The following is a 26724-nucleotide window of genomic DNA, read 5'->3' as shown; positions in this document are numbered from 1 at the left end:
AAGCAGCACGGGCTTCTTTTTAAAAAATTTGGAATCTACCATAAAAATCACATACAGAATTTGAGATGAAAAATATTTAACTAGATTAAAAGAAAATGTATGTAGCAACAATACTCATTAAGTAATGTTAATTTATCATCTCCCTTATTGCTCTAATTTCTCTTTATACGTAAATATCTAACTCTCATACACTTTAAATTACATTTTCCATTATTATACGAAACAATCACATTGACTAGAAGTAGAAAAACATAAAAATACAGTTCACGTGTAAATAAAACACTCTTCTGACAAAACAAATGGTGTTGTACTTGCGATTTTCTCTTAGAAAATCAAGTACTACTTCCCCAAACCATTTTCTTTTTTTCCGAGGATTTTCATATCTCTTTGTTTCGTAAGAGACAAGAAAACATCGTCACCGTCCTGTTGGGATATGTCTCTAGATTTTTCAAATCAGGGAACGCGTCATCTTATGAATAAATAGTGAGGAGAATCATCTGCAGGAAAAAAAAAAGAGAGAATAAATGGAATCTTATATGTTCTTTATAAATTTTATGAAAACGATAGTCACAGTGATCACTTCAGTTTGAATTGCCATTGAATTTCAATGAAAGAATATCTGATTTTGATTTAATAAAAAATCCTTTTTAAATAATAAAAAAGTTTTGAAAATTTTAATGCATAACAATTTAAATAAATTTTCTTACAAAGTATGATCAAGAAACATAAATATTATTTTTAAAATTTAAGCTAAATAGTATTCTTTATGTTTTTTCTTCTGAAATAGATAAAATAATAATAATAAAAAAAGTTTACCCTTAAGGTTTTAGAATTTAATGTATCAGAAATTAAAACAAATATGTAATAAATATGAAAAATAAAAAAGAAATACTATAATAACTCGAAATATCATCATCTGTAATATATACAAATATTTAAGATAACGAATTTATAACATTTGATTTCGTGTTTTTATCATCAAATCTAACTTACTTCTTCAAGTGTCATTCCATTTTCTTTCATTTTCTTTTCAACAGTAGTAAATCTTTCTGAAAAATAAAATAAGAAGTAAAGCTTTTGGAATTAAAAATATAAACAGTTTGATTTAGTTATAAAAAAGTGTCCACATGATATATTGCTTTATTACTTTTCTTGTGAAGCTGAAATACAGTGGAGTCCCACGTATCGAACCTTTATGCATCTCAAATTTTTATTCATTGTCTATTCAGAATAAAAATTGATTTTCAATAGAAAAATGGTTTCTATATATCGAATAAAATGAATGTATATCGAAGAAAATTTTTTATGTCAAATATAACGAAAGTTCTTTGTTATAAAAAGCAAATATAGGTTTTATTTTTTGGAAGCATAAATTAAATATAAAAAAAATCGTTTTATAGATTCTTATTACAATAAAAATATTTCAGAAAACCTGAAGTCTTTTATGAAGTGATCAACATATGTCGGTGACACATATACTATTGTTTTACTCTATTTGATGAATCTGTTTTCTGTCATTTGAGAGAAAATTTTATTTTAAATTGATTACACATTATTTATTATTTATTTTTGTCGAGCATGGCCCTTAAATAGAAATCTTATAAAGCGAAAAAAGATCGGATCCTTAAAAACTAAAGCAAAAAGAGATGAAAAATACGGAACAAAAAGGTATGATTTCTCAAAAAGTACTACTGAAATTATATTAGTTGTACATTTTAGAAATAAAAGTTTACTTGTTTAGTAAGAAACTGTTGGAAAATTTGAAATACATTGTTTTCCAAAAGTAAGTCGACAGTTTAGATGTTACAGAAAAATTAGTAGAATTTAAAAATATACGTTCAATGATTTTTCTTAGAGTCTCAATTTAATTTTTAATAAAACCAAATACTCATTTTCCTATAAATACGGAATTAGGTTTTTCTAATTCTAAACTGGAATCTAAGAACACAGTTGGAACAGTAAAGTATGGGAGTGGAGGCCTTATATAGGAGTTTAGGATTAAGTAATTTGATGTTTATTAGCGACATTATTGATTACTTTATAGATGACATAATAAAGTAATCTGTATTCTTTGATGGCATAATTTATTATTTTAACCCTTTATATAGATGAGTAAAGTTTTGAGACTGCTTCAGTGGAATGCTGGCGGCCTCTCTAAATTCCTATAAACACATGGTCATATGTCTACACAGATGGATCAATGTTTAACAATGAAGACGTAGCGGTGTGTGTTGTGATCTTTTTTTCATGCTCTGCAGCGATAGGTGTTTATTCCACCCATTACGATGGCGAAATCGAGGCTATTTATATCGCATTAAAGCAACTGGCTCTCCGCCCCTCTGCAGAGCGGTTATTTTGTCAGACTCCCTGTCTGCTTTTCTATCTCTTCCAAATAGACAATACACAGATAATACCGTATACTGGAGTGCAGGGAGCTCTCAACGTCAACCTCTGTTTCTTTCCAGTGGATCCCAGCTCACTGCAGGATTCCTGGGAACGAGGATGCCAAAACTTTTTGTCCAAAAGGGGTGCAGGAGTCCTCCAGAGACCTTTGGAAAGACCTTTATTTTCAGAGACCTTTGGACCATTTCATTCAGTCAAACTCCTGATAAAAAGAAGTTATGCCTCCAGGATAAAGCAGAGAGCACTATGTGACTCTGCCGGTAAGTCATGGATCTCATCGCTTGAGGATACACAGTTGATCCCAGATTTTTCTAGAAGTGCAGCTTTGGCACTTTTCCACCTTACTACAGGCCATGACTGTTTGCCTGCGTACTTCTATTGTCTTGGCCTCTCCTTTATTTTCTCTCTGCGGACAACATCAAATTTTTGATGCTACTCGTCTTGACTCGTGCTCTGCACTTGTGTTTTGAAATTGTAAAGTTCAGAGATGTTGGAAGGCTAGAGATCTCAATCTTCTGGGCATTTGTAATAAAAACTCTTTATATTTTTAAAGAGAATTTTAAATTAACAAACCTAATTTTTGGAGTACATCTGATGTCTCAAAATGAATGGGAAATCTAAAGTCAATTCAATCACGGGATTCTAAATCCATTTGAACATACTTAAAAAAAAGAAGGTTAAGAGGTTATGATTATGAACACGATATTTAAACGAAAAAGGAAGTGGAACCGGTGCTAGTTCGGCAATGAAGGGTCACCGAGGAGGAAGAAGAAAGGATTATTGCATAAAGAGTTTAGACGGTTGAAAGTTGCTTTGCTAATCAGGCATTATAATTCAAAATCAAAATGTTACTTTATTTATTGATTTGAAACTTTTTATTGAAGCTCCCGATGCCGTTAATAAAATAAAATTTTTGGCCAAGTTTCAATGGTTGATTTTCTAAAACGTAACTTTTACTTTGCATTCAAAATATTCTATTTAATTAAATTAAGAACAGTAAAGATATTATTATAAAACTTTCGTTTTAATATATAGTTTTATAAGCCGAAGAAACATCATTTGTCGAATTTCGAAATCATCCGATTATCTTTGGAGAGATATTTCTATATATTAACATTTTTATACAATGAAACACATAGAACATCTTCCAGGAATCTTCAAATGAAAATTTCATGAAGGTTTTTGACAGTAGTTTTAGCAACATCAACGGAACGGAACAAACTAACTGAAAAGTAATATTAAAATAATAAAAATGTATCACAAAGTTATATATAAAAAGAGTTTAATATAAACAAATTTTATTAGTAAAAAAATTAAATTTCAAATTCCGTTCTAACTTTCGTTTAAATGAAGATTATTTAATAATTTGACATTTTTTTTTTTTTTTTTTTTTTTTTTTTTTTTTTTTTTTTGCAATTGCAGAGAAAACATTTTTGGTCTCAATAATAAATATTTTCAATGCTGATTTAATGTTTTAAAAGATTTAAAAACTTTATCTGAAGAAACATCCATTTAAAATTTTAACTCTGATTTCATCCATTATATATTTAAAATATTGATTACTGCCCGAAATTTTAAGGAACGTTTTTGAAAGGGGGCATCTTTTAAAATGACTCCTATCGCATTAATCACATTCTGTGACATCCACGTTTAGAGAGCATTGTGCTTTTCCTATCTAATAAAGCACGGATTTTTAGATTTCTCTTCTTTACTGAAAACAATAGTTTGGTATTTCATGAAAAAACTCCTTTAATTAATCTATAGATTATGAATAAGCTAAGACAAATTGGGGTGCATGTTAAAATTACCCGTTGCGAAAGGTTTGAAGACTGTCAAAATGTAAGGGAATATAAAGAATTTTTTGAATCTTTTTCAAAGTGAAACAAAAAAAAAAAAGAGAGAGAGAAAGGAATTGGCTGTACTTGGTTTCGAGAGTTCAGTTAAAATACATTTTACCTAAACAGACACTGAAAATAAATTTTTATCAGCATACTGAAATATGAAGTGGAATTTTTAAATTTTTTTGTTATATCATTATTTTTAATATTTATTTAAATTCCGTTTTCATAAATGATATGGAATATTTTGAAATCTTTTTTTTTTACAACTGCAAAATCAGTTTTCGTCACTCGTACAAAATCAAAAGTTAATCAAATGAATCGATTAAATCATAAACTTATTTTAGTAACTCAATCGACTAATAGTGTAACTAATAGAGTAAGTAATAATAACCATAACTAATAATAAACTAAAATACAAAATCACGCAAAGCGTTAGAATACCAAGTAAAAAGTGAAAAATCGATTACAAAATTGCATTATTTCAAGCATGAAACAAATCAAATTAAGTAAATTTGTGTTAAAACAAATTTTAAAAATTGCTGTACTGTGAGTAGAAATACTCGAATACAAAAAATAGCTTGGCACCCAATATAAGTTTTATGTTTTAAATGATGTAGACTCACCATGAGCCAAATATAGTTTGACTAGAGCCAGTAGATACGCTTCTGAAGTCAGCACACTGTTTTTTGTAAAGCGAAGAACGGCGCACTCCAGAACCTTATTGCTGACAGTGACACCTGACACAAGCAAAGAAAAATTATAATTAAATATAACATGTTGGAACAATTCAATAGCAAGTTATCACATCTTAGCATATTGATTGATGAAAAATAGATAAAACTTTGCACATTGTCATGTCTTTTCAGCCTGAATGAGTTGAAATGTTAGAAATTATTCCAAGTCATAGAGAAAAATTAAATTAAACAAATAAACTTGCTTAGTATGTTATGCAACATAGCAAATGATAAATTCAAATTGAATAAAGTCTAATTTATAATATTTATATATTTGATTTTTAAATCAATTAAAATCGTCACGGTCATACGAAATCATAGTAAATATGAGCATTAGAAAACGTAACCAAATGAATGCGTAATTTCAACATTCTCGTTGTATTAATACGCACAAGTATCTTTTTTTACCACATTAATAATAATCTAAAATTTAATTGTAATTGACTTTTTTTCCTATATCTTGATTCTCATTCCGTTTTCAAAATAGAAATACCAACTCTGAATTTTAACTTTAGCAGCCTAACTACGTATAGAATGGTCGCTTTGCCATATTTAGATACTCTTTTTAAGACTATAGCTGTCACCACCCTTAATTAGGGGTAAAAAGAGGTTGGGAATCTATGGAGTTTAGTGGAAATAACGCATGCTAATTAGAAATGTCTTTATACATATTCAATTTTTATAATTCACAGCTATTTGTTTGTGGACCTTTATTTATTATTGGTGTAAGATATAATGTCAATAAATTTGCAAAAATAAATATTTTAGCTGATACCATCAAAAGAGACTTAAATGTACAAAAAATTAAACAAGAGTTTCGGAAGTCAGCGAAATAGATATTTGTGGAACTGAAAATATGGACATTTCAATTAATTCTAGTTTCTTTTTTTTATCCTTTGAATGTCAATGAATTTTATCCAATGAATGTCAGTATGCATTATTTTTCTTCTTATTTAATTCTTCCGTCATCGTTTCTTTCGATAAATGTAATTTATCTCTAAAAATAAAATGGTCTAATAAAAATCGTTTTTTTAATTACAACTAAGAAACAATATCATAGCTTGTACTGTTTTTAAAAAGTTCCTTACATTTAAAAAAAAGTCACTTTCTCTAAACAAAACAAAATATTTGGAAATGAGTTTTGTTTAAAACTAAAACTGTTCTGTTTTACCTGCGTCCCAAAGAAGATTTCTAAAATTGAAGCTACTCGTTTTGCCACGATTACTTGAGTCCTGTTTTGCAAATGCCGTCTGTAAAGGGATAAAAACAAAACATTTATAAACGTAGAAAATTTACCTACTGTTTTTAAAAAGACTCTTAAATTCTTTTACATAGAATTTCAATTGTAAGAAAATGTTGCAAATAAATATTATCTCTGATTATAAAAAAATTAAAATTATTGACCAGTTATTCCCTTTTACTATTTCTCGAAATAAGATTTTGCTTGTAAATTGTGTAGTATAAACACAGTTGAAAATCATGAACTTGCAATTTTAATGGTGTTGAGTTGCAAGCTACTAAACGTAATAATAAACATGAAATAAATAAAAAAATTCTTAAAACATTTAATTATTATTCAGGACCAGTTTTATACTATTTTCAAAGTAACATTTTAAGAAACTTTTAAGTGCTATACACGGTCAAGTGAAGCATAAAATAATTAAAAATTTAAATGGTTTAATTCTGAAGTATTCAAAATAAAAAGAAAAACTCCATTTTACGTACCCGCCAGTATTGAAGAGTGTATATCAATCCAGGTAGTTCATTTCTGTTAATTTTGCCAGTAATCATGGGCTAAAAGTATGAGTTAAGTAGCTGAAAAGTATTCTTTGAAAAGTAAGTCAATTGAAAGCTTTAATCAAGGCTTTTACAAAAGCAGTAATGTTCTCTCTTTTTTTTTTTTTTTTTCTTTTTATCATTTAAGCCATGACTTCGCTTAGTTTTGAAATTGCATTCAAATTGTTCTTGTCGTAGAAATTTTTTTTTTTCATTCTTTAGATAAACTTTGTAATTCGATTGAATTCTGTTGTATTATAGCAAAAAAAAAATGGCCCCAATTTAGAGATTTAATTCTTTTTATACGAATGAATGATGATTCTTTGAATAACTATTTTCATTTCAAGAAAAAAAAATCAATTTTTGTAATTAGAGAATTTTTTATTCTGAATATTAAGTAAATATTTGTTTCTGGAAAGACAGTTTTGAAAACTCATTTAGTCTTTTTCATTATATTTCGCGATGGAAATACATATTTCAAGAAGATAACTTCTCAATTTATATGAATATGGGCAATAAATAAATAATTAAAAATGGCTACAACTGAACATCAAGGCAAAAAATGTAACTCAAAATGATTTATCAATGTAGAAAAAAAAAGATATTCTAATATAAGAAAAATATAAAATAATCTGCTTATGTGCAATTTTAGTGTATATAATGAACATATAGTATACGTACATATTTATGAATTCGAAAAAAGTGAACTCAAAATTTTACAAAAGTACTAATTTGTCCTTTTTTAATAAATTGAGACCTTTAATAAACTTTTGGAACTGTAAAAATTCTTTTATATATTTAACTGTACATAAATCGTTAAAAAATTGGCAAAAGGATACATCTCTTAGCATAATGAGATTTCGACACAGCTCAAGGCTAGGTTTCTCGCACAAAAGATTCAGAGCTGAAAAACAAAATATAGATTTAAATACATAGAGTGTATGAAATTAAAGAGCATTTGTTCTACATAAGCTGATAATCTGAAATATTCATTTGCATAAAACATTTATTGAAAAAGATGAATTTTTTCAAAAATAATATCGAGTTAAATTTGCTTTCATGAATAACTGATTGTTTAATTCTTCTCAAATTATGTATTCACTAAAAGATTGCATTTATTGCTTTCAGAATTACAAATAAATTAATGCTCATTGGAAAGGAATAATTTTAATATTTTAACATTCTCATTAAAAAAATTAGAATGTCTTGTTTTCTGGGAATGCGGTAACAAAGAAAAGTTGTTACATATTGTAGAAATTATTTATCAGATGAAAAGTAAATTACATGAAAATGGATATTTATCAAACATAAACAGCATCTTAAATGCTCTCAAAAATGTTTGCAGTTTTTTACAAAAATTGAAAAAAAAAGAAACTTCTCACAATATTTTTTCATCATTATTTAAGAATATTCTATTCAGAATTTTAAGTAATCATCATGCTCTAACATAACACAAGGACTTCAATACATCACAATTTAAATGAAGAGAAACCGAGCATAATCAGGGGGAAAATAACAATGTTACAGAGTTGCCATTACTTCGAGGGAGAATCATTAACGACTTACAGCGCCAACTTGTTCGCAGAATTTTTTGGAGCATGAGAGCATCAATTTCGGTTGGTATCTGTAAAAGAGAAGTTGAGACAAAAAGAAAAATATAAAGTGCGTCGAAATGAACACTTTTCCTTAAAGCAGTTTTTTTAAAGACCGCTGGCATTAAAAGACTCGTACATACATTCACTTCTTAACAAAACATACTGAAATAAATTTATTCTAAAGTTAATATAATTAATACTAAAATTAGGAAATATCAATTGCTTAAGTTAGAATTCAGATCAGTGGATCAAAATGAATGAAAAAGGCTTATAATTTTCATAGATTAAGTCAATAAATATCGACAAATTAATTTGAGAACATTATAATAAAAAAAGGAGAGAGCGAAACCTTTTAAAACTATTTTTGCAATCATCGAAAAAAATCCAGAAAATCGAGGTCAACTTTTTTTCCAAAGATTTCACATCTTCAAATTCAATTCTAATTCTTAATATATTTTTGGAATTTTTTGATATCAATCAGTTTCTTTTAAGCTTGATTTCTTAATGTTGTCTGCAGGAAAATGAGCCAAATCTTCATTTTTCATCTTACTTTTCTAAAAGAACCGGTTTGTATTCAGTGCTTTCAGTTTGCCGCACATCGTCAATATGATCAGATCTTTGACTTACAATTTTAAATTTAAATTGACGAAAAAAATATAAAGCAAATAATAATAATATTAATGCCACACCGTAAAGCAAATTAATAATAAATAAAAAAATTAATTTCTAAATTTTTTTTATCTTCACATAAAAATTTTAAATAATTAGGAAGAACATTAAAGTAAAAATTTTCAAAAAGGAATTTATAAATGATTTTATATCTGTATTCACACCCTATTAAAATTAGTGAATATATATTTATGTGTGTGCGTGTGATTATAATTGAAAACAAAACGGAGTATGAAGAAGAAGGGGTGATAAGAAAAAGAAAATATATTAGATAGAAGATTTATTCATAAATAAAAAGTTCAAATCATCAAAGTTTTATTTTAATTATCTAATTATTCTTTTCCGAGATTTTCTTAGGTGAATGTATGTATTTGTGTACACTTCCTGGTGTTATCAAAATAATGGAAACACCTGTGAATAAAAGTGACATTTTTGAATGCGCTTTGTAAGCATTAAAATATAGCAACAGCCACCATTTTTTTTTATAAATAGCAATGTATATATTCTGGTAGTATGCGTTAACTTTGTTTAAGTTCTGTAATTCTTGGATTTTTTTCCAAAGCGTAAAATGTCGGACCACTCAGATTTTCAAAGAAGAGAAATTGTAGAAGCCCGTATAGCTGGAGCAAGTGTGGCCGAAACATTCCAACTTTTAGGCGTTTCTATAGGTACGGTGTCTAAATTCATGACAACATACACACAGCACGGCAAGACAAGCCCGGCAAAGCAAAATAGTGGGCGGAAAGAGAAGCTAAGTGAAAGAGACTGACGGGTATTGAAGCGGATTGTAGTGTCTGAAAAACGAACAACTGCAGCAAAAGGGACCGCAGAGCTCAATGCTCATCTGCATTCTCCAGTGTCAGGGATTACAGTAAGAAGTTCACCTTCATAAACAGAACATTTATGGCAGAGCAACAATTCCTAAACCACTTGTCACAGATGTTAATGGTAAACGTCGTCTACAATGGTGTCACACTCACAAAACCTGGTCGATCGATAAGTGGAAGAAAGTAATATGATTTGACGAATCATGTTTCATACTTTTCCCTATAACAGGAAGGGTACACGTTTGGAGGACACCTTACAAGCATATGATCGTGATTGTCTCCTTCCACCTGTCGAGCATGGAGGTGGATTTGTCATATTATGTGAACACTGGGGAGAAATATATAGAAATTTTAGCTGATCAGGTCCATCCTATGATGCAAGCTTTGTTTTCTGCAAGAGATTGTCTTTTTCCAGGATGAAAATGCACCTGTTCATGAAGTGAGACTTATCCAATCATGGTTTGATGAACACGAGGATGAAGTCAAACATCTGCCTTGGCCCGCACAGTCACCTGACCTCAATATAGTTGAACCATTATGGTCTGTCTTAGAGCGTTCAATACGGAATCGATATCCTCCACCGGCATCTCTCCCAGAACTTTCATAATATCTCCAGGAAGAATGGTATAATATTCCTCTGAACACTATTCAACATTTGTATGAATCGATTCCTAGGCGAATCCAACCTGTATTACATGCCAAAGTTAGTCCTACATTATACTAATAAAAGATTTTTTATAAATCTAAGGTGTTTCCGTTATTTTGATAACCACCTGTACATGCCAATTATCAATCAATTTATTTGGACATGATATATTACTAGCTGTAACTTTCCGTTCGTTCTAGAAATAGCAGAAATGATATTATAATTCATTGCAGTATATTTTTATGTATTAATATTTTTCTTTACAAGTAAAATTCCTACACTCCCTCTCTCCTTCTGGGAAATGGAGAGTTTTTGCTTCCAACACCAATAAATAATATTATAGTAACATTTGTGATTGTGCATATACATTTGAGCATCTATTGATATAAACTGTACGCAATTTAATCAACTTTTTTCGAAGAAAAGAATACAAAGGAAAATCAAAATGAATCTTTTACTGTAGTTTGATTGATAAAAGAATGTGATTTCTAACAAAGATTGTACTTTACGAACTAATTTATAAGGAATGAAACTAGAACTACTAATTCTAAAAGATCCAGAATTTAAAATGAAAAAAAAAAAACGCTAAAGGGCAGAAAATTTACCTTATGCATCATCTTATTCAATATAGGGAAATCATTCTGAAAAAGAAAACCATACATAAAAATCTGTTAGGAAATGATAAAATGAATATCGATGGAGAGTTAAAAGTCAAACACATTAGCGGAACTCACTTGGAGAGTCATCACATCTGTATTGCAGGTGAACGTGAGCTCCCGACAGATGACGTTTTCATCATTCACTTCCCTGCACAGAGAAAATTGAAAGAGAAATTAATTTAAAAGAAATAAGATTTAAAAGAAATAAATCATGGAATCATTAGTATAAACGTTCATGTTTTTTTGATATTGTAATGAACAAATTAAAAGTAGCAATCAGCTTATCACTCCACTGGCCAAATACATTTGCAAACTTTTTAATAATTACAGACACCACAAAAAAATTGATAAAATTAAGAAGAAAAAAAATTAAAAATTGATAAAATTAAGGATAAAAAAGGAAAGAAATAAAATCACAATTTAACCAAAGAATATGAAAAAAAAAAAAAAAAAAGCAGACATTTCATATTGTAGTTTTCAATAGTGAAGGATAAATTTACAATTAAATATTTGAAATAATTATGAAAATGATTGGAGATTCATTGAAATAAGGAAAAGTATTATTGCAAATTTATTTATAAAATGTTTTTTAAAAAAGCTTTAAATATTAAAAAAATATGACGATTGTAAAATCAGTATTAATGAAAAGTTACTATCCTTCTTTGAAACTGAAAAATGGAATAAAGACGATTTTTGCGTGATAAAGTGTTCCGAAATTATAGCTAAAAGTCGCTGAAAGTTTTTCTTATTAATAAAATGTCAAGTATTGTTCCGAAACGTACATTCAGACAATCTAAAGTTTACTTGTGCTAAACTTGGTAATTCTCAGTCAAAGTATTTGCAGAAAGAAAGGAAATAATGCAAGTATTTATTTTTGATATTAGTAGAGATAAAACCTTCAGCCTGCGTGAAAAATTGATTATACATTTTTTCAATAAATAGTGGGCCGTAATTTTAGCCATTTATATTAATAATTTTTTATAATGTAATGGAATAAGTTATTGAAGCACATTAATAATTTTAAGAAAATAATATGAATTTTCGAAAGTGCAGCAAATATATGCGAATGATGATAAATGGATAATATTTAAAATCAGAGAAATAAAAGTTAAAATGTAAAGTGAAAAAAATTCTCTGTTTTGAAATTTTCAAGATATAATACTGAGAGAAAAAGTTTTAATTTAATGTAAGAAACGGTAATCTTTAAGACAATGAATAATACTCAAAAGTTACAACAGATGGCGACACCAAACTGTGTGGATATAATAACTTATGAAGCACTTTTATAATGACTTAATGACGTAGAACTTAATTTTTTATTTGTTTCTCTTGAACTAAAATAACATCAAATAAATTTTATTTTATTTTATTATCTTAATAACACAGAATGCCGATAGAATTCCAACAATATCTGCCCGATATTGTACGGCATATCCAAAAACTTCTTTAATATTTCGTATAATATCTGGTGTTAAAAAGTCAGTGTGTTTTAAGCGAAAAACAATCGTACCTAAAATGTCGAATTATATATCTTTTTTTAGAAGTTGGAAAATTAATTTTAAAGGAGAATTCGAACTTATTATATATATATATATTTATGTTAAGTCAAAAAGAATCAATACAACTTCAGCAGACGCGTAGAATTCAAAAATTTCACAATATGGGGGAGAAGAAATCATCTGAACAGATCGTACAATACAGTCAAAATAATAAAAGTTCAGGGGATGAATTTTAATTTTAAGAAGCAAAGTTAATATAAAAATCTATCTCAAAGGCCTATCTCTATCTCAAAGGCCTTCAAATTCTGGGAAATCAATAAAATAATTCCTCTGATGCCCGTTAAATCGTGAATTCAACTTCTCCAGGAGTTCGGTGAATTCAGATAAGCGAATGGAAAGCGTGTTGAAAGGAAAATAAGTCACTATATGCGGATGTTGGTAACTTTGGTATGACTGAAACAATAGACAGCTGTTCAGATTTGTACTTTGTAATATTTACTATAAATTATTTTATGTTCTGCATAATTTTGTATGTTTTGTACTGTAAACATACAGTTTTTTTTTATCGAATCTCTCTACCTATTCGGCAGTTTCGTAGTTTTAAACCTGCCGAATTACCGATAGACTTTTCAATGTAATAATGAAACTCTCTCTCTCTTAGCACAAAATGACCAAAAATATTGTACCGATGTCTGTACGATGTTGGCCGGCATTCAGAATATCGCACAACATCGTGGAGGCATCGCACAATGTCTTTTGCTAATAGGGCAACACACACACACACGTGTGAGTACACACAAAAAAAAATAAATTAACTGAGGTATGACATATAAAATTCCATTAACAAAACTAAGAATGTATACGGTTTTATTATTAAAAATATATATACCAAATGTTGCTGACTTCGTCCGTGAATATTCTGAGTAAAAACTTGGTTTCGCAATTTGGCTGAACGGTGAACGGCATGATGACGAAGTCACCGGGAGGCAGGGTGAAGAAAATGACGGCCTCCCTGATCGGCGAGTGAAGGACTACATCGAGTGCCTGGTGCGTCATGACAAAATTCGTGTTGATACGCGAGACATTTGGAGGAACCTGCAAAACAAAGAACTCAAAAGGAATGCTGTAAAAATTCCAGTTACGAAAAGAATCAGACTACTGTTACATATATTTGAGCTTACTCAAGACTTTGGTGATGTCAGCAAATACGGAAAAGAAGGGCAGTGGGACTCAAAATTTTCTAGGCGTCATTTTAGGATCTTTTAAGACGTAAAAATATCTTTTCTTTAGTGTAACTTAGAATCAAATTACCTATTAACTTTTTAATCAAAACTGAATGAATTTCAAATCTTACCTAGGAATATCCAGATCTGTGGTTGCTAATCCCAGTATTTTGTTAAAAAAATTTCCATTTTTTTAATGATAAAGTAAAGAAAATACTAATTCTACTGTTTATTAAGTAAAATCTTAGACAAAGAAAATTTTCAAAAGCCTTTTCAGATTACTTTGTATTTTTTTTTTTCGGTTGTTTCACGAAATATTTATGGTTGCTACTTCATTCGATTCCGTGGATAATCCGGAATTTACTATATTATGAGAAGAAAAAAAAATAATACTTGCTTAAGAAAGTTCAGCTCAATTAATTGCCAATATCTAAAAGGACACGAATCTTAAAGATAATTAAAATAGAAAGCATTGTCTTTTGAAGCAGTGAACTGAAATGGTGCAAAGTTGAATAATTGAAATTTCAAATAATCTTTTTGAATGTAGAGCACAATACCCTGTGATTAATATTTTACTAAATATTATAGCTTACAGCTAATCATTAACGTTTCTCCCAACAGTTTAGTTGAGTTAAGTTGTATTAAAGTCCCCCTTTATAGCAACACTAAGGCTATTTTGGGATGGACCTCGTCATTTTGAACCGAGGTCCTGAGCTGACACCTCACTCCATACTTCCACATTACATCAGAGGGGTTCGCCCAACAATAAAGGACGTCTTATGGTGAAACATTACATTAATCATTCCTGGTGCAAATCGATCATAATTAAGAAATGATACTCTTGTACTATTTCTGCAGTTAACGGCTGGATTTATAGTTCCATTTCTGATATCATATACTGCAACATTTTATGGCAAATTTAACTGCCGACACCAGCTCGTAGTTAAATTATTGAAGAAATTTTAGAACATCCAGAAATCATCCTTTCCTGCTACTCTAATTTTGTTGGATAAGTATGTGCAAAAATGAAGAAAACATTTTTTCTATATAAACATTATTCATTTTTCAATACATTCAATCTCCTTTGAGTTTTTACACGTTTAATTCAACGGTACTCGTTTCATTATTTCGTCCATGTAGCGGGATTTGACACTTCCCATATTAATCTTAAGATGAAGACTTCTGTCCATTTGTTTTCCCTACCTTGCATTTTCCCCTGCAAATATTTCCCTGCGCAGCATTCCACCCTTCCCCCCACACAATGATTAATTGTGAAAATAGATGGTATGCAGAAGAGCATGGCTTAGCACTCATAACAACAAAAAGAATTTTTTTTACTAAATTACTGACTTTATTTTATTCATTAAATGAATGAGCTTGTAAAGAAAGCCATACTGCACATTATTTGTCGAGTTCCTTTCCAAAAATTCTAAGAAATTTACGCGATTAGCATCTTTGAAGATTGTGATCATAACCGTTCTAAATGATTTTGTCTAGTTTATAGTTATATTTTATCGTCCCGTTTGAAAGCAACACTAGGGTTATTTTGAGAGGGATCTTGTAATATTTTGAACTGCAGTCAGATGGCGAGGACGAGACCTGAGCTGATACTCCCATCTGCAAGCTTCCACACTACATCAGCGAGAGGACATTTGGCCTCGATGGACCGGCTTACACGATGGTTGTTCGGTAGAATTGGGCCTCTAACCTGATGTCCTCCGGTTCCTCAGCCGAGGCCATACCACCAGGAAACCGCGGCACTACCGTTGCAGGTTATGAAACGGTTATCCTTTTTTTGGGGGGTGCGATATTCCCTCTTGCAACTTTAACATAGCTTTAATTGCTCTTTTGTTTCAGACTGATAGCAATGAATCCAATTTTCATGCATTATTACGAAACGATGCAAAGAAATTACTTTGAAATCTATGAAATAGAAGCACCCTTTTTTGGTAACGCCTCTTTGATCAATTATATAATACCCTCAATTCACAAGGATTTGTAAATATTCAAGCAACGTATTAAGTAAATTGTTATTTGGGATATCCATCACCCCAATTATTCCATTCTTTTATGACCAATCAATGCATTATGGAATTTTCTTAATGATTAATCGGATAGTAACCCCGACAGCATGACATTTATTCATGCCATTCCGATAAAGTAACTTAAATTCCAATAAACTACTCTGATCGGAGATACAAAATCGCCATGACTTTTATCTGTCTTTGTTTTCAATATTATTGCATCGTTTCAGGAAATTCTTTTTTCATCAATCTTTAAGAAATCGCAATATTTTTTTATCAATTCACATTATAAGTAAAATACGGTCTAATAAATACGCGCGAATAATGCTGTGTACATTTGAAGATTTAAATTACTCTAAAAATAAACATGATATATAATTAAAAAAGTGACTCTATATTTGAGACTTTTTACAGAGTTGAGAAACAGCTCTAGTACTATTCAGTTGTACTAAACTACTATTGTTTTTAAGACACGCAAAGAAAAACATTTTCTTTCATTTTTCAAAAGTGCAAAAGTAAAATAAAAAAATAAGTTCACTTAGGATGCAAATAGTTTAGTATTTACTTAATTTAGAGCTGGAACTATAAGGATTTAACACACCGATAGGTACTCATTAACAAATAAATAAATTTTTTAAAAAACTGACATTTACTTCAAAACTTTCTCAAGAAACTTAAAATATCAACTTATATCTTAACTTAAAAATCTCGAAAAACACTAAATGCCATTTCTAATCTGACAAGAGATCTCCAAACACCAGTTAAAACAAGGTCATCTTTCTGATCACAAAAGAAAGCAGATATTTTCAGACGAGCTTCTATTTACAAACTTGACGTGATTTCACACCCTGTTGCATTTCGAAAGAGGATTGAAAGTAAAAGAACAATTCCGATTTCAACCATAAATTTCTTCCCACAATTCCTGTTTATGTGTTGTTGTTTCTCATGTATTCGCTGGGGCACACAATCAATACTCACCAATCATTTTTAAATCATGGATTTTGATGCTACATTTTCTCTCCAAAAAAAATATGCATAATCATCTGCATACATTAAATCGTTTTAATCTGTTACGGAAATCTATATGAATGTGTAAATAAAAAAAATATTTTTTTTCCCCTTGACAGTTTTATATGTCATTTGCATTATGACTCCTTAACGTTCAAGGGATGGAAGTACGTTAAACTGTCGGTTTTTCGCGATTGTTAATTTTAGAAGATTTCCAAGATATGATGTGTATGTTATAAAGCGAGTAAGAGAAAAATGTGTCAACATATAAAAGACTGTCGAAAGACGTAAACTCAGGAACTGCCTTCTAAAGAACAATTTAGCTCGGCAGCCTCATTTATCTTATAACAGTATTTTTTCCCGTGTTATTTAGATTTTATTTCTGTGTAATTGCCTACATATATTTGCATATTACTCGTCTGCTTTTTGCATTTGTATTTTGAATATTCCATTTTTATTTGATCATTCATTTTTATTTGATTTACTGCATATTTCCGTTCAGGGCCCGACTTAGCCTAATTGGAGGCCGGGGAAAAAACTTTTTTGGGGTCCCCTCTGCTTTATTACTTTAGTATTGAAGAACCATGCATAGAACTTGTCTATGGTATTTTTTGTTAATTAATTCAAAATGCTATTTAAACTTAAAACTAAAAACACTCTTAGTCTGAACTCGAAGTACCACATTTAATCATTGAATTTGAAACGCAATCTGACAAAATGGTAAGGCAAGATTTATATTAGAATGATTTCTACAACTATCTTAAGCATCTGTCTATAAGAGAAACTCCTAAATCTCATAAACTAAATATTAGCACTTTTTAAAATGAAAATATGCAAATTTCTCAACAGTTATTTTCATATGTAGGAGTATTTAATTAATTTTTGCCATTATTGCATACAAACAAAACAAAATTTCTACAAACTAAAAATACAGGCTTTTGATTGGTGGCCAAATTTGTCCATCGTAATTGCAAATATTTAGCTGAATTCCGCCCTAGAAACCCATAGATTTACAAAATATAGATTTTTTTTTGTTTGTTTATACGATAGATGAATGAAGAAGTTAACATAAAACTGACGGATTTTACACTGTATTGATATTTTGTTTAAAAAAATGTTCATTAAAGAAGGAAACGTAGAATAAACTTTCTATTCGATTTGGGGTCTCCCCCCTCTGTTGGGGCGCCCGGGGCAACTGCCCCGTATGCCCCCGCCTTAGTCAGGCTCTGTTTCCGTTAGTGCGTAAGCAATTTTGCTTTATTTTCTATTTGTATTTTTGTATTTTCTTGTTTCCCCCATTTTCCTTTGCATTTGTGCCTGCGTCCTTATATTTGAAATTTCTTCTACTATCAATTGTGCACTGACTACCGTTTCTAACCCTTGTGGTATACTTGTTGGCACACAAGGGGGGGTTATACATCTAGAATAAAAACATATATAAAAGACTGATTATTTGTAAAAGAATATCGAATAATTTGTTAGTAAGTTAAACTACTGTTTTGAAGTCATAACCATATGTATAGATCTACTGTTGCACGGAAAGATTGTTTAACTGCATTTTTGTGTTGAGTGCTGCCATTTTTTTCTATCTTTTTGTACATTATCTGGTGAGCTCGCATATAGATAGTTGCCGCAGAATATCAACTATACCGCACCGCATAGTTGATAATTATGTGAAGAATTGATAATTTATAATATCTTTTAAAGAAAACACAATGCATGCTTTTGCGGCTAAATATTATTTTGGTTACTTGCTGAATTACATAATAACTTTTTGATTAGATACAAAAGCTCAATGTTTTGTTTAGATATAAAAGCTTAATGTTAATTTTAAATGTTTCGTCCATACAATATCTTATAGCTATTGTATGGGCGGAAGGAAGAAATTTTGTCATTAAATATTTTTAAAATCTTCTGCATTACCAATTCAAATGAGAGCTTTGGTGAATTAAGCAAGTAGATCAATTTCAGGTTAAAATCTTTCTTGAAACCTGATCAAAATGCATGTTTCTTCTTACCTCGTAGACGGTGAATCCTAAGGGAAGCAATGGAGATCTTTTAGTTTGTTCTGCATTTTGGGGTCCTAAGGTATAGTGCTGCAAAATGGATACGACCACGTGACATTTTTTGGCACCATTTTTAGCTATGTGAACTCGAAACTGTGGATTCATTGCTGTTGTTTCTGCAAAAACAGAAAAAAAAAAATGTTTCAAAATAGTTTGCGAAAAATGAATGAGAGCTGCATGTTTTTACAAAAAATTCATCAATCGTATAAAAATAATGTTATGTTAGAATCCATTATTATAAAAATTTCAGTTATGAGAAGTAAGAAAGCACATTTAACTTGGGAATAGAAAGGGGATGTCATCATGAATCGAACTAGCTACCGCTGCCTCGGGAACATGGATAACCCTTAACCCTTAGGGAGATGGGGTATCTCAGACTCCTAAGTATGTACTTTCGGTCACCCCTATTCTATTTTTAGCTCAATCGAATGGATTGATCCTGTAGCTTCCTGTTTTGTGACCTTCACTGCACCTGCATTTTTTCAATCGGTTTCAGCGGATGCTTTTTAAAATATTTCAGCTATTTCTTTGCGCTTTCTTCTTCTTTTCTTTCTTTCTTCTTTTTCTGTGAGACCGCACCTCCCTTTTAGTCTTCCATTATTATACAAGGCTTAGCAGACGGTTCTAAAGTTGATCCTGAAAATATCATCCAACCGTCTGATCCTTGTTATGAAGCAGAGCTCCAGAGACTTTTAAATGAAGTAGAAAGTGATTTTAGTGATGAGGGTAATTAATTGTACAGAAAGATTTTTTCGATGAAAGTTCGCATTCGACTGCTTATGATATGAATGTTCAAATATATTTTTCTAGTAATAATGCATTTTGAAAAATTTCTAAAATATATTAATATATCAAGAGAAATATTTACAGAATTTACAGGGTGATTTTTATACTACTACTTAACTTGCATGTTCAAAATGGCCTCGAAAACCGTACTACGAATGTTCACAAGTTTTTGCATAGAAATAATGCCAATAATAAAAAAAAAGGGTCAATTTTACCCATTATCAGTTTTTTTTATTTTTCATATAATTGTTGAATTTTTCGTTATATTGTTTTCTATATACCTTTGTATATTGGAAAAATAAATGTGATTTAAAAAGTAAAAAATAATATGTTTTTTAAAGAATATTATTTGTTGTTTTTCAAGAATATACTGTTGTTTAAGAAAACGTATGTTCAAATATAATTATTTTTTCTAATGATAATATATTTTGAAAAATTTCTAAAATATATTTATATATCAAGAAATATATCTGCAGAATATATTGGCTGATTTTCAAACTTATACTTTCATTAGAAAATTTAATTTGAGTGTAACGAAAATGCGGTCTCGTAGACCGCACCTCCTCAGTTAAGGGTTAAATCTCTCATCTAGTTATATTACCAATAAATCTTCGGCCAACTGAGAATCCTTGTAGAGCTCACTATCTCCCGTTTAGCAAATAATTTTCAAACCCAATGAGTTAAATTGACACTCGGTGCGAGTAAACTCAAATGAAAGAAAAAGTCCCACTATTCCGAGTGCCCTCAACAAAATTATTTGTGATAATAATAATAAAACTCAGATAGGAATATCATGTTTCACAACTTTTCCCCCCATGGTTACTTTTGAAATGGACTTATAATAAAACAAAAGTTAAGTTGATCACGTTCGCGTTGAAAAGTCGTAGATGTAACGTTCCCTTTCCGAGGGTGAAAAATACACAAATTTATCTCTGCTTTTATGATATATTAAATCAAACATTTGCCTCTCAAGAGAGATTTGAAAGATGCATGTCTCAATATCAATAAAAATCTCGTTGACTTTGTGATGAAACAATTTATACTACCATGCCATTCTTTTTTAAAATGATGCATCAAAAAAGTAATAGGTTGGGAGATCTGATATTCAATGTAATTAAAATTATTCACGGAATTAGATAATATTAAAGTTAACAGTATTTTATTGTCCATCTAAAGATGCATATATGGCCTCCACTCAAATATGAAGTGACATTAGCTAATTCGTAAACACTTTAGAGATAGATGTATACTTCCATTTCAAAAATTTATTTTAAATGAAATAAAGGTTCCTTTTTTTTTTGTTGCGTAAGTACCACTGAAAAAAATTACGAAATCTGAAATTTGTTTAGTCACCCGATCCTGTTTAGAAAAAATATTGTTACACTAAAATTTTAAATAAAAAATTCAATTTTTCTAGGACCCAAACTGACCGAGTTGTGAAACTTTCAATTTCATTATTTCAAGAAATTTTTAATCTCTGCTTGGAGGTACATCCTTCAAGAATGCTCTCGATTTTCATGAGGCGCCCTTTGATTGGTGTAAAATAATGAAATTCAAAATTTCTTAACTAATCAGTTTTGGTCGCTAGAATCAATAAAGATAAAGAAATTTATTAAACTATGAAAAAATAAAAAAAAAACTGCTACACCAAACTAATTTTTACTTCATTTTTTTCCTTCAAAGAAATACATTTACAGAATATAGAAATAGAAAACCACACGTAACGATTATTTGTATTTATTTATAAATCGGTTTTTTTTTTCGATTCATGAAGTCAAAATAGAAAATAATACAACAGTTTTTATTTGTTTATTTTATCAAGATTGATAAATTCTTTTTTATTCAAAACTTAAAATTAGCTTCACGTCACTGCAACTTCATAAAGCAAGAAATTGAACTTTGAGAGATCATTTTTAGTTCAGCTAGATTTTCGAAAAATGTATTTTGTAAGTCAATAAGAAATGGAAGGCAATATACTTCGAAATTTTTTCACTCGCTTCTTTAAAAGAAAAATGGATAACACAATAATTGTAGAAAAGAAGACATCTCAAAGGAAAGCCGCCGTCAGCAGACGAAGTCCACACATATTTCAAGTTCAGGTCGATCATCATCAATTGATGACTAGCGAAATCACTGAGCAGAAGTTTCTGGAGGCTAAAGCGAAATTGAAGGTCGGACAACCCTCATTAAGGCCTCAGCATAGCCTTACGAATGCTCGCGTGCCAATGAAGACTCAACCCTTCAAGCAATCCATCCAAATTAACGAGTTTTGCCCTTTCCTTTTGAGAAAAGTATATTTTTTCGCTTGATTTCACTTTCCACATCCAACCTTTGGTAAACAACTTTATTAAGTTGTAAAAAAAATGTACCTTTTTATTTCTGAGAGTGAAAAAAACCACTATCCTTCGGGTCATTGTCCTCTGAGCCGGACAAGTGCGAGGTGTATCAAGTTATAAAATGGACTTCTCATTATCCGATGCAAATGGGCCGAAATGAGCGAAGGAAGTGCGGGAATACCTCCTACCTTTGCACTGGGGCCCACCTCCGGCGTTGAAACCAACTCGCCACCGGCGGCGAGCCAGGACTGCCCTCCAAGGCCTCTTGCTGTGGAGGGCCGGTTCCAGCATCCAGTCGTCCGGTCCCACGTGGAGAAGATCCAGGAATGTGAAGTGGCGAAGGAAGTCCTCGAATGACATCCTGAATAAAATGAGAGGGAAGTTTTAATTGCGAAAATAACTGTAATTAGTCGAACTTCAGTGCCTTGAAATCAATAAAGAGTAAGTCAACTGCAATTTTCAGGTATAGAGTTTGGCTTCTTTTCATTAGAGGTGGACTTCTGAATTATATTCTTGCTTGTCAAAATAGAATTATAAAGATATAAAATAAGCTTAAATTTTCTCACGTGAAGAGAAAATTTAGCTGCGCAGATTAATTGAAGAAAGTTTCTGACTTCTTAATAATCGCCAACTAGAAATCAGGAGGAAAAAAAAAAATCAGAAGAAATGCGTCATTTTTGAATAAAATATTTTCATTTTGAAAAAACGTACAGAAAAAAAAAAAAAGCTGAAAGCACAGAGTTATACTTTTTCTTTAAGTTTATTTTTATGCTCTATACATTTCTATTTAAGAAACCTCAAGGACTTTTTAAACTAATGCTTGAAAATAAATCGTGCATAAAATATCTTCTGAAAACTCTTTAAACAATGTTTAAGATATCTTCTGAAAACTCCTTAAACAAAATATGCTTCGAAAAAAAAATATGTAAAAAAAATTGTAATAATTAAATTTGAAAGAATAATTCAAATATTTTACTTAAAAAAAATAGTTGTATTAAATAATCCGTAATTTAAATTTAGTGTAAACTAATAAACTTAATTCTGCACTACCCACACACAAAAAAAAGTATTATTTTAGACAAATTATAGAAATGACTTTCTTCTTATATAGCAATTTTCTGATAATAATAATAAAAAAAAAATCTCGGAACAATTAATCTCCGAAAATGTAATTTTTTTCTTCAAATTTTTATCTATGCTCTTCCTCAAATGTACCTCAAATACTACTTAAAGTAGAGGTAGCAAGAAACATAAAAATAATTTTTTTCCTTTCATAACAGCATGCTGGAAATAAACGGTTCAAATCTAAGCTGTATTTTGATACCAGTGAACCAGAGCAAGTGCGTAAGCAATTTTGTGATTTTAATTATAGAAAATCTGTAACAAAAATCGAGATATATATATATATATATATATGATGAAATAATAATTGAAATCCAAGAGACTGATGATCCACAAATGAAAATAAATAAAATTGTCCATTTTCTGATATAACTTCAAAAATAAGACGTTGCAGTGCAAAATATGTTACAAATTACCGATGACATTCATTAAATGGCATGCTTAAAATAACTTGTTATAAAAGTACTACAAATATATAATTTTGCTTTTCTTTGAATTCAAGTTTTGTATGTCATAGCATTTTGAAAATTTTCAATGTTTAGAACAAATCACACGTACCAGAATTCTCCATCATTTCTAATTCTGACGCTCAACAATTCTTGGTCTCTTTCCGGCAAACTGTCCCATTCCCACGAACGATCACTCCACGGTCCATTCCATTCACCCTTTCCCCAAGGATTGCGAAGTCGAATCAGTGGAACTTCTCCAGTCCGGGTTCGAACCTGGAATATTTATTAGACTTCATTGATATGACCCAGACAAAACTTTTCTAAAGATGTAAAAATGTCATTCTTAAATTAGCAGGCAATTTAAATAACAACTTATCTAGAGGTGAGGCTGAATCCTGTTGTTTTATTTGTAATAATAGTAATGTGATGTTCCGTAATGGAGTGCCTCACGCAATGAACGAGATTTCTTCGAAATGGTAATTTGTAAAACAAAGATGTGAACTCAATCCATGCCTCTTGGATCCTAATTGAGATTATCATTAGAGCTTTATTTATCTTTAACCTTTCGAAACAAATAAATCATGATAAGCTTTCAATTTCTAAAATAATTATAAATTTCTATAATTATTTTTCAGTATTCCCTTTTCATGCCCAATAATTGAGTTCTATTTGTATTTTAAATGTTATTTTAAAAAATCGAATGCTTAAATGGAGATATTTGGAGCTGGCATGATACGTATAAAATGATCCGTGGCGAATAAAATTTTGGGGATTTTGTTTTATTATGTTGCGTTTATTCTCTGCTGTATATTTTCGGTGGTTACGTAGTTTTAGTTATTGTATTAAATAATTAAATCTCGATTTTTTTCCCAAATATGGTAAATTCTTGACTATTTTGTTAAAAAAAACTTCAATCACAAATTTAAAAATATATATATTAATACAAAAAACAAAACAACTAACTGCTTTTTCAAATCACAACAGAAATCTATTGTTTTTAAATTCATACTTACTTGTACAAGCAATTCCAACTTAATTTGTGACCTTTTTTCTAACATTTTAGGTAATTTGCGATTGTCGGATAACAATTCTGCAAATAATCGGAAATTTACAGTGATTTTTCAGTCTTCTTCTAAATTATTTTACGTAGGTGACTCAAAAAGTAAGGCAGCGAACGCTCTCAGGAGTGCACAAATTCCTCTTACGAATTAAATTTTATGTATATACACTGCACCAATAGAGCGAGTTAGTTGTACCGTAGTGTACAAATTTCTGTTGAAAAATAAGAGAATTGGCTGTTATACGGTTCAAGTATAAAGTTTAATAGGGCAATTCACAGGAGACGATATGAAACTGCTTTTGGAAGGTGCCGTGTTATTGCAAGATGACACCCTAACCACACGTGTAATTTGGCACAATTTTCCAATGAAATGTGTTGGAACACCCTCCTTACTGCTCTTATATAGAACGAAGTGATTTGTTTTCTTTCTTCAGACCATTGAAAAAACATCTGCTATTTCAAAGCCGAAATTCAGGAAAACTATCATTTCATAGCTACGCAACTTGGAATCATTTCTTCTATGTCGGTTTCTATCGATAGATTTACCGGCGACAAATCGCTTTTGCTCGTGATGATGTGCAATAATAATATGTGACAGTAACTTCCTACTTTTTTTCCAGTCTCTTTAATTTCATGAATAAACATTTTTTTGTCAAATAACTGGCTATTTTATGATTTGATGTATTTATAATCAAACAAAAAATATACTTATGTACAATGTTTTCAATTTACAATAAGTTAACGCGTTTACTACCACCACTCACCCCTGATAATCAGTCTTCTATCTAGTTAGATAATTCCTACTTTGCTATCTCTTAACTATAGTAAAGAAGTCGTAATTTAAGAAGATAGGTGGTTTAGTACGATTACATGTTGTCTGTAACTCACAGACGCGTAATGCGGCAATCAATGTGTTAATATTAGATTTAGTATAATCGAATTTTTATTCATTTTTTGAATATATAGAATACTTATTAAAATACAAAAAGAATTTATTAAATTACTTTTATAAAATATTTATTAAATATAAAAGTGCGTTTTCAAAATTTTGTATGCTGATTATATAGTAAAATACTGTACAACTTAATTCAAAACTCGTTTTCGTTACAGTAAGAGTTAAGGGTTATAATTGATACGATACCATATACCACATTAGCAGAATTTTAATTCCTATTCCCAAGAATCATACCTGTAGTATTCTCAAAATAAAATGAAACATTCAAGATTTAACATATAATACAAAAAAAAATCCTTCAGATATATAACAGATTCAGGATTTATTGCAATATTTTGTTAAATCAACAAGTTTTTGATGATGAAAGGTGTTTCGGAGTATGCTAAAGTGCAATAACATTTATAGTGATTTTCACCCCCCACCCCATCCATCAGTATGCCGATCTATATCATCAGTAAATAAAGATGTGCAAGATTTTGTTGGCAAATTCCGGAATGTCTCACATTTTCACGAAAATTACGCGAATTTATTGACCAGTTGAGGTGTAGGACATACGGAACGCGGAGTGTATGGAACAAATGTCGTTTAGGTAGAAATGTATGGCAATAAAATCTTCTCCAAACGGAAGTTTACATAAAGATGCCACGGTTGTCCAAAATATGAATATTATAAACAGCTTTAATCTTTCGACTCGCATCATCACTTTACAGGTTATCCCAACAGGAACCTCAAATATAACACTGCAGTTTCCAAGCTGTCCGAACTTCGGATACAGTCCATACAATACGCCTTCCTGTGAATCATATTTAAGTCGAATCACAAGAAAATATACGATTCGCCTGGCCATATTACATATGTCTAGTCTTAAACAGTTCTATATCGCTAGCTCAAGCTTACTGGAGTCTTCTGGAATTGCTGTGATTTATAGAATGCACTTTCGGCTTTTTTTTTCTTGTGTACAGCCGACCACCTCGCCAATACTGAATGAAGCAGTATCCATAGGATTTATTGTGGCCGAATGCTGATATACGGTCGGCTGACAGCAT

At 30.3% G+C, this 26724-nt stretch overlaps 1 protein-coding gene across 2 annotated transcripts in view; it reads right to left on the bottom strand.

The window, feature by feature from the left end:
- Positions 1–26724, bottom strand: part of LOC129962041 (calpain-9-like) — a 95255-nt gene continuing 68531 nt past the window's right edge. For both annotated transcript variants that reach the window (XM_056075731.1, XM_056075740.1), the window contains 13 exons: positions 23773–23936; positions 22281–22453; positions 18923–19086; positions 13539–13744; positions 11226–11298; positions 11097–11132; positions 8321–8378; positions 7594–7658; positions 6704–6772; positions 6150–6228; positions 4868–4981; positions 994–1049; positions 1–497 (listed from right to left, as the gene is read on the bottom strand). In XM_056075731.1, coding sequence (XP_055931706.1) covers positions 471–497; positions 994–1049; positions 4868–4981; positions 6150–6228; positions 6704–6772; positions 7594–7658; positions 8321–8378; positions 11097–11132; positions 11226–11298; positions 13539–13744; positions 18923–19086; positions 22281–22453; positions 23773–23936 — 1284 coding nt within the window. In that variant the 3' untranslated portion in view covers positions 1–470. The remainder of the gene's footprint in view (positions 498–993; positions 1050–4867; positions 4982–6149; positions 6229–6703; positions 6773–7593; positions 7659–8320; positions 8379–11096; positions 11133–11225; positions 11299–13538; positions 13745–18922; positions 19087–22280; positions 22454–23772; positions 23937–26724) is intronic.

Source organism: Argiope bruennichi, chromosome 1, assembly GCF_947563725.1.
Source record: "Argiope bruennichi chromosome 1, qqArgBrue1.1, whole genome shotgun sequence".
NCBI classification, from domain to species: domain Eukaryota; kingdom Metazoa; phylum Arthropoda; class Arachnida; order Araneae; family Araneidae; genus Argiope; species Argiope bruennichi.
The sequence above is the reverse complement of the archived record's forward strand: the minus strand, read 5'-3'. Positions and strand labels throughout refer to the sequence as shown.